Here is a 9,347-nt window from a genome sequence, read left to right on the forward strand (position 1 = left end):
GGTGTAAAGCGCATGAAGAAACTCCATGCTGATGGACTTTTGGAGTCACTTGACTTTGATTCACTTGACACGTGCGAACCATGCCTCATGGGCAAGATGACTAAGACTCCGTTCTCCGGAACAATGGAGCATGCAAGTGACTTGATGGAAATCATACATACCGATGTGTGTGGTCCGATGAACGTGGAGGCACGCGGCGGATATCGTTATTTTCTCACCTTCACTGACGATTTGAGTAGATATGGTTATGTCTACTTGATGAAGCACAAGTCTGAAACATTTGAAAAGTTCAAGCAATTTCAGAGTGAAGTTGAAAATCATCGTAACAACAAGATCAAGTTCCTACGGTCTGATCGTGGGGGTGAATATCTGAGTTTCGAGTTTGGTGCTCACTTAAGACAATGTGGAATTGTTTCACAGTTGACACCGCCTGGAACACCACAGCGTAATGGTGTGTCCGAACGTCGTAATCGTACTTTATTAGAGATGGTGCGATCTATGATATCTCTTATCGATTTGCCGTTATCGTTTTGGGGTTATGCATTAGAAACAGTTGCATTCACTTTAAATAGGACACCATCAAAATCCGTTGAGATGACACCATACGAACTGTGGTATGGCAAAAGGCCAAAGTTGTCGTTTCTTAAAGTTTGGGGATGTGATGCTTATGTCAAAAAGCTTCAGCCTGAAAAGCTGGAACCCAAAGCGGAAAAGTGCGTCTTCATAGGTTACCCAAAAGAGATAGTTGGGTACACCTTCTATCTCAAATCCGAGGGCAAAATGTTTGTTGCTAAAAATGGAGCTTTTTTCGAGAAGGATTTTCTCTCTAGAGAATTGAGTGGGAGGAAGATAGAACTTGACGAGGTTGTCGAACCTCTCATACCTCTGGATGGTGGCGCAGGGCAAGGGGAAACCTCTATCGTTGCGACGCCGGTTGAGGAGGGAGTTAATGATGATGATCATGAAACTCCGGTTCAAGTTTCTATCGAACCACGCAGGTCGACGAGACCACGTGCTGCTCCAGAGTGGTACGGTAATCCCGTCTTGTCAATCATGTTGTTGGACAACAATGAACCTGCAAATTATGAAGAAGCAATGGTGGGCCCAGATTCCAACAAATGGCTAGAAGCCATGAAGACCGAGATAGGATCCATGTATGAGAACAAAGTGTGGACTTTGGAGGTACTGCCTGAGGGCCGCAAGGCTATTCAGAACAAATGGATCTTTAAGAGGAAGACGGACGCTGACGGCAATGTGACCGTTTATAAAGCTCGACTTGTGGCAAAGGGTTTTTCACAAGTTCAAGGAGTTGACTACGATGAGACATTCTCACCCGTAGCGATGCTTAAGTCCGTCAGAATCATGTTAGCAATAGCTGCATTTTTCCATTATGAAATCTGGCAGATGGATGTCAAAACGGCGTTCCTTAACGGTTTCCTTAAAGAAGAATTGTATATGATGCAACCCGAAGGTTTTGTCGATCCTAAGAATGCTAACAAGGTGTGCAAGCTCCAGCGATCCATTTATGGACTGGTGCAAGCATCTCGGAGTTGGAACAAACGCTTGGATGAGGTGATCAAAGCATTTGGGTTTATACAAGTGGTTGGAGAATCTTGTATTTACAAGAAAGTGAGTGGGAGCTCTGTGGCGTTTCTAATATTATATGTGGATGACATATTGCTCATTGGAAACAACGTGGAGTTTTTGGAGAGCATAAAGGATTACTTGAATAAAAGTTTCTCTATGAAGGACCTAGGAGAAGCTGCTTACATTCTAGGCATTAAGATCTACAGGGATAGATCAAAACGCCTGATAGGACTTTCACAAAGCAAATACCTTGATAAAGTTTTGAAGAGGTTCAAAATGGAACAGTCCAAGAAAGGGTTCTTGCCAGTTTTACAAGGTACGAGATTGAGTAAGACTCAGTGCCCAGCAACTGATGAAGATAGAGAGCATATGCGCTCCGTCCCCTATGCTTCAGCCATAGGTTCTATCATGTATGCAATGTTGTGCACTAGACCGGACGTTAGCCTGGCCATAAGTATGGCAGGTAGGTTCCAGAGTAATCCAGGAGTGGATCACTGGACAGCGGTCAAGAATATCCTGAAGTACCTGAAAAGGACTAAGGTGATGTTTATCGTGTATGGAGGTGACGAAGAACTCGTCGTAAAAGGTTACGTCGATGCAAGCTTTGACACAGATCCGAACGACTCTAAGTCGCAAACCGGATACGTATTTATTCTTAATGGGGGTGCGGTAAGCTGGTGCAGTTCCAAGCAAAGCGTCGTAGCAGATTCTACATGTGAAGCGGAGTACATGGCTGCCTCGGAGGCGGCTAAGGAGGGTGTCTGGATGAAGCAATTCATGACGGATCTTGGAGTGGTGCCGAGCGCACTGAATCCAATAACCTTGTTCTGTGACAAAACGGGTGCCATTGCCTTAGCAAAGGAACCACGGTTTCACAAGAAGTCCAGACACATCAAACGACGCTTCAACCTCATCCGCGACTACGTCGAAGGGGAGGACGTAAATATATGCAAAGTGCACACGGATCTGAATGTAGCAGACCCGCTGACTAAACCTCTTCCACGAGCTAAGCATGATCAACACCAGAACTGTATGGGTGTTAGATTTATTACAATGTAATTCGCATGATGATGTGAGGACTAGATTATTGACTCTAGTGCAAGTGGGTGACTGTTGGAATTATGCCCTAGAGGCAATAATAAATATAGTTATTATTATAATTCCTGTATCAATATAATCGTTTATTATCCATGTTATAATTCTATTGAATGAAGACTCATTTACATGTGTGGATACATCGACAAAACACTGTCCCTAGCAAGCCTCTAGTTGGCTAGCCAGTTGATCAAAGATAGTCAGTGTCTTTTGATTATGAACAAGGTGTTGTTGCTTGATAACTGGATCACGTCATTAGGAGAATCACGTGATGGACTAGGCACAAACTAATAGACGTAGCATGTTGATCGTGTCATTTTGTTGCTACTGTTTTCTGCGTGTCAAGTATTTGTTCCTATGACCATGAGATCATATAACTCACTAACACCGGAGGAATACTTTGTGTGTATCAAACGTCGCAACGTAACTGGGTGACTATAAAGATGCTCTACAGGTATCTCCGAAGGTGTTCGTTGAGTTAGTATGGATCAAGACTGGGATTTGTCACTCCGTGTGACGGAGAGGTATCTCGGGGCCCACTCGGTAATACAACATCACACACAAGCCTTGCAAGCAATGTAACTTAGTGTAAGTTGCGGGATCTTGTATTACGGAACGAGTAAAGAGACTTGCCGGTAAACGAGATAGAAATAGGTATGCGGATACTGACGACCGAATCTCGGGCAAGTAACATACCGAAGGACAAAGGGAATGACATACGGGATTATATGAATCCTTGACACTGAGGTTCAAACGATAAGTTCTTCGTAGAATATGTAGGATCCAATATGGGCATCCAGGTCCCGCTATTGGATATTGACCGAGGAGTCTCTCGGGTCATGTCTACATAGTTCTCGAACCCGCAGGGTCTGCACACTTAAGGTTCGACGTTGTTTTATGCGTATTTGAGTTATATGGTTGGTTACCGAATGTTGTTCGGAGTCCTGGATGAGATCACGGACGTCACGAGGGTTTCCGGAATGGTCCGGAAACGAAGATTGATATATAGGATGACCTCATTTGATTACCGGAAGGTTTTCGGAGTTACCGGGAATGTAGCGGGAATGACGAATGGGTTCCGGGAGTTCACCGGGGGGGGGCAACCCACCCCGGGGAAGCCCATAGGCCTTGAGGGTGGCGCACCAGCCCTTAGTGGGCTGGTGGGACAGCCCAAAAGGGCCCTATGCGCATTGGAAGAAAAATCAAAGAGAAAGAAAAAAAAGAAGGAGGTGGGAAGGGAAGGAAGGACTCCCACCCACCAAACCAAGTCCAACTCGGTTTGGGGGGGGGGGAGACCTTCCCCCCCTTGGCTCGGCCGACCCCCTTGGGGCTCCTTGAGCCCCAAGGCAAGGCCCCCCCTCTCCCACCTATATATACGGAGGTTTTAGGGCTGATTTGAGACGACTTTTCCACGGCAGCCCGACCACATACCTCCACGGTTTTTCCTCTAGATTGCGTTTCTGCGGAGCTCGGGCGGAGCCCTGCTGAGACAAGGTCATCACCAACCTCCAGAGCGCCGTCACGCTGCCGGAGAACTCTTCTACCTCTCTGTCTCTCTTGCTGGATCTAGAAGGCCGAGATCATCGTCGAGTTGTACGTGTGCTGAACGCGGAGGTGTCGTCCGTTCGGCACTAGATCGTGGGACTGATCGCGGAATTGTTCGCGGGGCGGATCGAGGGACGTGAGGACGTTCCACTACATCAACCGCGTTCACTAACGCTTCTGTTGTACGGTCTACAAGGGTAGGTAGATCACTCATCCCCTCTCGTAGATGTACATCACCATGATAGGTCTTCGTGCGCGTAGGAAATTTTTTGTTTCCCATGCGACGTTCCCCAACAAAACGGCGCCGCCGCCATCCAAGTGTTGTCCATGCTCTGGCGCGTGCACAGTTGCCCAGGCTACACGCTCGCCAGTGGTGCTTGTGTTGTGCTGCTGTTCTACATGATGCTTGCATGCTGCTGATCATCTCTCAAGAATATGGTACCTTCGTGCTGCTATTGTTGTTCATCTCTGAATTGTAGATTGGTCTGTAGCAGCTACTGTTGTTGCTTGCTGTAATATATGTTGTTGTTGATCTCTGATTTGTAGATTGATTTAGATTTTCAGTTACAAGCAGCATATTAGCTAAAGAGGATACTTGTCCCTCAAAATATTCAAATATTTACAGGTAAAATTTTGTTGAAAAGGAAGAAGCTCATTCATTATTTCACCAAATGAAAGCAAGCACAGATTGTACCCATTAGAGTAGGAGTACACCACATCCTACAGGTTTCAGTTTTCAGTTTTCACAGTGACAAATCTTAGTAATTTTTTTCATTTACTCAAGTTCTTTTCTTAACAAGAGTGTGTGATATCAAACTTTGCTGTAATTTCAATCCAAAAATGTTAAGTTTCCTACGATAATCGCTTAACTTTATCATACTCCTTGGGAACTTTACTAAACAAAACTTTGCTGGACTGAACAAAAGTTTGCTCCTTGGGCAATTTACTGAACTGAACAAAAGTTTGTTGTAATGTTTAACAAAGATTTGGTACTCCAAAAACTCTGCTGAATATTGTCAAACTAAATTTACACAACACTAATAATACCAGGTGACTTTGTTAATCGATCATATTCCTTGGGCAATTTCTAGTTAACCACTAATGCAATCACTATTGTAACCCTTGGGCAATTTCAGGCAGAAAAGATTAAAAGTTCAAGAGCAATTTACATCACAAGCAAATTCAGATTAAGCAACGACGCAACAACTGATCATAGTTCCCATTGAAACACACACAAGAAAACATTTTCAACACCTAGTTCAGTAGAGATGTCTCCTCAGGAAAACCATGTCTCCATCAAGCAACCAACAAACAACGAATAATTATGCGTATCTCAAGAACGGAACACCATCGGAGCTTCACAAATTTCAGTATCACAGATGGTGATAGTATCACAAATTTGCAGCACCGAAATGAGTACTCCCCCTCCCATATACAGGTGTAAAACAATTCACTTCTGGCCGGCGATTGGTGGGCGTGGGAGCCGACAGCGGGGAAGCTTGGGCGGGAGCTTAGCGGCCTCATCGGCGCCGACGAAGGGAGGAAGTGGCACCTGACGCCCGCCATCCTCTTCGCTCCCCTTCCGCTCGCTTCTCCCCACCCTGGCCTCGTGGCGTTGTGGGGACTGGAACACAAGTAAATCATCGCCGATACGGGGCTGGCACTCACCAAGGTCGAACCTTGACGAGCAGGCTCGGATGTGGCGGCCACCATGGCCTTCTCGATGACAAACAATGATGGGGGCAACAGGGAGGAGCTCGTTATGGAGAAGGAAGGTGGGTCGTCTATAAGCAGAGGCAAGAGGGAGGAGCTCGCCATGGCGACGATGAGGGCCTCGAGGAAAGCGACGACGCGGACTCAACGAAGTAGAAATGTCGTTCCTTGAGCTTCGCACGAAACTACAGCGCGACGGAAGGCAGATTCCTCGAGCTTCCCGAGGGAGCGGAGGATGGACTGCACGAGGCACCTGCGGAGCGGCAGACGGGAGGAGGGACGGAGGCGCCGGCGAGTGGGGGTGGTCGGGGGAGGGGAGGGGACGGGACGGGGACTACGGGTTGTGTCGGGATAACATAAAGGTGTTTTCTGCAAAACGTGCGTGGTGACAAGCTTTTTCGGACGGTGGGAGTAGATAGCATCTCTCGTGCACCAATATCATGCAGTCCACCAAACACGCGTTTTAGCTCATCTTTGTATCAGCTTAACGAGGCCACACTCATCCAGGATCGCCCATGCGATGCAGGCTAGAGCCATCCGGTCAACCAAACACGCCCTAAGTATTGTGCCAATGCGAGTTAGCCCTCAATACAAACAACCAAACAATCAAAGTAGAACGTAAAGGCTATTCATTTGTAACCGTATGCAGCCTATCAAACGCGTCACAGATGAATAGCCTTCATGTTCTATTTTGACGTCACAGCGCACACCCGGCCCGTGAGCTCCTCCAGCGGGCGAAAGAAACGAACCGATAGTAAAGGGGAGCTCCTCCAACGGGCGAAAGAAACGAACCGATAGTAAAGGGGAGCTCCTCCAGCGGGCGAAAGAAACGAACCGATAGTAAAGGGGTGTTTATTTCCATAGACTTTTTGGTGTAGGGACTAAAAAAAGTCCCTTTTAGTTCCGTGTGAAACAAACAGGAGGGACTTTTAGGGACTAAAATGGGGTATTTGGGACTAAAGGAAGAAGTCCGTGTGGGAGGGTCTTTTTGCGACTTTTTTGACACTTTTTTTCCAATAGAGCTCCTACTTTTAGCATGTCATTTAATAACTTCTAGTACATTATTAGGGGTAACATGGTCTTTTTGCATGTCATTTAATGATCTATAGTCCCTGTTTAGTCGATGAAAACGAACGGATAGGACTTGAAAGTTTTTAATTAAGATAAAAAGAAGTCCTAAAACTTCTCAAACAAACAGTTGCTGAAAGCAAAGGGAAAGCCGCGAGTAGGCCCACACCGCCGCACGCACCGAACGCCGTACTCCTCCCACCACCCGCTCCGCTCCGCTCCGCTCCGCTCCGCCTTCCATCGGCCGGCCCAGGGCCCCGCCGCCATCACTAACGGCGACGCGCCACACGCGTCCCATTCCAGCCCGCCCGTGCTGTCCCCCGCCCCACGACACGCCTCCTCGCACGTGAACTGCGCGCAAGCAATTGCCCGTCGACACGTCCCCGATGCCACCCACCGTGTATCCACGCTCATTTTCTTTTTTCGCGAGGGTGTCCATGCTCATTTGACTGACTGGTCCATGGGGACAGCGATCCCATGCCCCCACCGGTCATCGTAAGCTGGTTCTAGCATGCCACTTGCGCCTCTTTTATTCCTCGCGGCGAATAAGCGACAAGGCAGTCCCGGGCGGGAAGCAGGGCAGGAGGATGGCGCAGGCATGCAATGCAAGATTCACTGGCAGGCAGGCCCCCACGATCGTGACCCCACCATACATGGCGCGCTGCACCGTCCGGCGCCGCATGCACCAGAGCAATTCCAACCAGTGACCCATTTCGTCTTTTGAATCACCACGGATAAAAAAAATGGTTCAATACAAATGATCGAAATAAAAAAAAAGGACAAACATGTCCGCTAGATCGATTTAAATGGACAAGAAATGCAGTGTCTATTTGGACCTGTGCGTTGAAGTTGCTTTGAGGCGAGGTGGAATCGTCCGCTGGTCTAGGACTTAGTGAAAAGCGAGCAGCGGCGCGGCCGTATTAGGTAGGGATGTCGTCACGCGGGCAGGCGGAGAGAGAGTTCACATGAGTGAGAAATGGAGGCGGTGGGTTGGGTGCACAGTACACACTGCGTAGCGCCAGGAACGGTACCGCGCAGCGACCAGCAGCAGCAAGAAAAATAAAAGCGGTCCCGGCGATACGTCAAGTCGCGCGGCGGCTGTGGCGTGCTCCCCCAAGCCACCCCACCCCACCCAACCCGTCCCCCAAACCCCAACCCAAGATACGGCTACCGCCCCACCCATTCTCTACTACGACTACGAGGTGCGGCGCCGGTCTATAATACCAGTACACCGTCGCTCCCCCAAAGAACCCCATCCCACGTAGCGCTCCACATGCGTTGCGTTAGATAGACGGACGAGACCTGTCCAAGAGAGCAAGCCAGACATCGCCGGCCGCGCCGTGTAGGCTCACTGTGCACCTCCCCGTCCGATGGATCCGGTGCTGCGGGGTGCGGCGAGCCCCGGTGGCGGCCAAGGTGGCGCGGGAGGAGGAGGAGGAGGAGGCGAGGCGCACTACAGGGGCGTGAGGAAGCGGCCGTGGGGGCGGTACGCTGCGGAGATCCGCGACCCGTGGAAGAAGACGCGCGTGTGGCTGGGCACCTTCGACACCCCCGTGGAGGCCGCCTTCGCCTACGACCGCGCCGCGCGAACCCTCCGCGGCGCCAAGGCCAAGACCAACTTCCCCGACCACGCCCACCGTCACCACCACCACCGCCCGCCCCTGCAGCAGCAACCCGTTCCGTTCGGCGGCATCGACCTCAACCTCAACTTCCCTTCGCCGTGGCACTTCGTCTACTTCTCGCCTCCGGCGGCCGCGCCAGCGCCTCGTCTTCCGCAAGAAGCGTCTCCGGCGGCCTCCGTCCCGCCGTCGACGGCGCTCGAGCTCGGCATGGCGCCCAGGCCTGCCGGCCTCCCGTTCGACCTCAACGAGCCGCCATCGCTGCTCTTCGGGTCGTGATACGATCGCATGGCTCATGGCTGCGATCGACGGTAGTGGGCTTCTGTGACGGTGTGTGTGAGAGAGAGACGTGCTGACGGCCGCAAGGGGAGCCGACGGCACTGGTTCGGCTAGCTGCCTGTATATACCTATTTGTGGAAAGCTTGGCCTTTCTTCTTGGTCATTTCCCGTCCGTTTCGCTCATGCGTTTCTGCTTTCGGGTGTGCTGTCGGTAATGGTGGGCTTAGGTGGGTTCAGGGCTGGATATCTACTTTTAACGGATGTGTTTTGCGCGGTGAACCCTGTCTTTTGGTCCAAGGCCGGTAGCCCCGCGAGCCGACTAGACTAGTCGCCGAGAGTGCGGCCGTGCACGCGGCAGCAGGCGGCGCTGTACTTCTTGGTCAGGCGTTCACCAGTACCGTCTTTTGCGGATACTGTGCTGAGCATGTGCTAATCCATAGT

General features: G+C 50.0%; 1 protein-coding gene across 1 annotated transcript; it reads left to right on the forward strand.

Annotated features, from left to right (window-relative positions):
• Positions 1-8,202: 8,202 nt before the first annotated feature.
• Positions 8,203-9,069, forward strand: LOC123440370 (ethylene-responsive transcription factor 3-like). Its single transcript, XM_045116939.1, has one exon. The coding sequence runs from the start codon at positions 8,379-8,381 to the stop codon at positions 8,904-8,906; it is 528 nt and encodes a 175-aa protein (XP_044972874.1). The 5' UTR covers positions 8,203-8,378; the 3' UTR covers positions 8,907-9,069.
• The last annotated feature ends 278 nt before the right edge of the window (positions 9,070-9,347 follow it).

This window comes from Hordeum vulgare, chromosome 3H (assembly GCF_904849725.1).
Source record: "Hordeum vulgare subsp. vulgare chromosome 3H, MorexV3_pseudomolecules_assembly, whole genome shotgun sequence".
Taxonomy (NCBI): Eukaryota; Viridiplantae; Streptophyta; class Magnoliopsida; order Poales; family Poaceae; genus Hordeum; species Hordeum vulgare.

What these genes read in the sequence shown, in the direction of transcription:
- LOC123440370 (XM_045116939.1), top strand. Translation starts at nt 8,379, where the DNA reads ATGGATCCGGTGCTGCGGGGTGCGGCGAGCCCCGGTGGCGGCCAAGGT.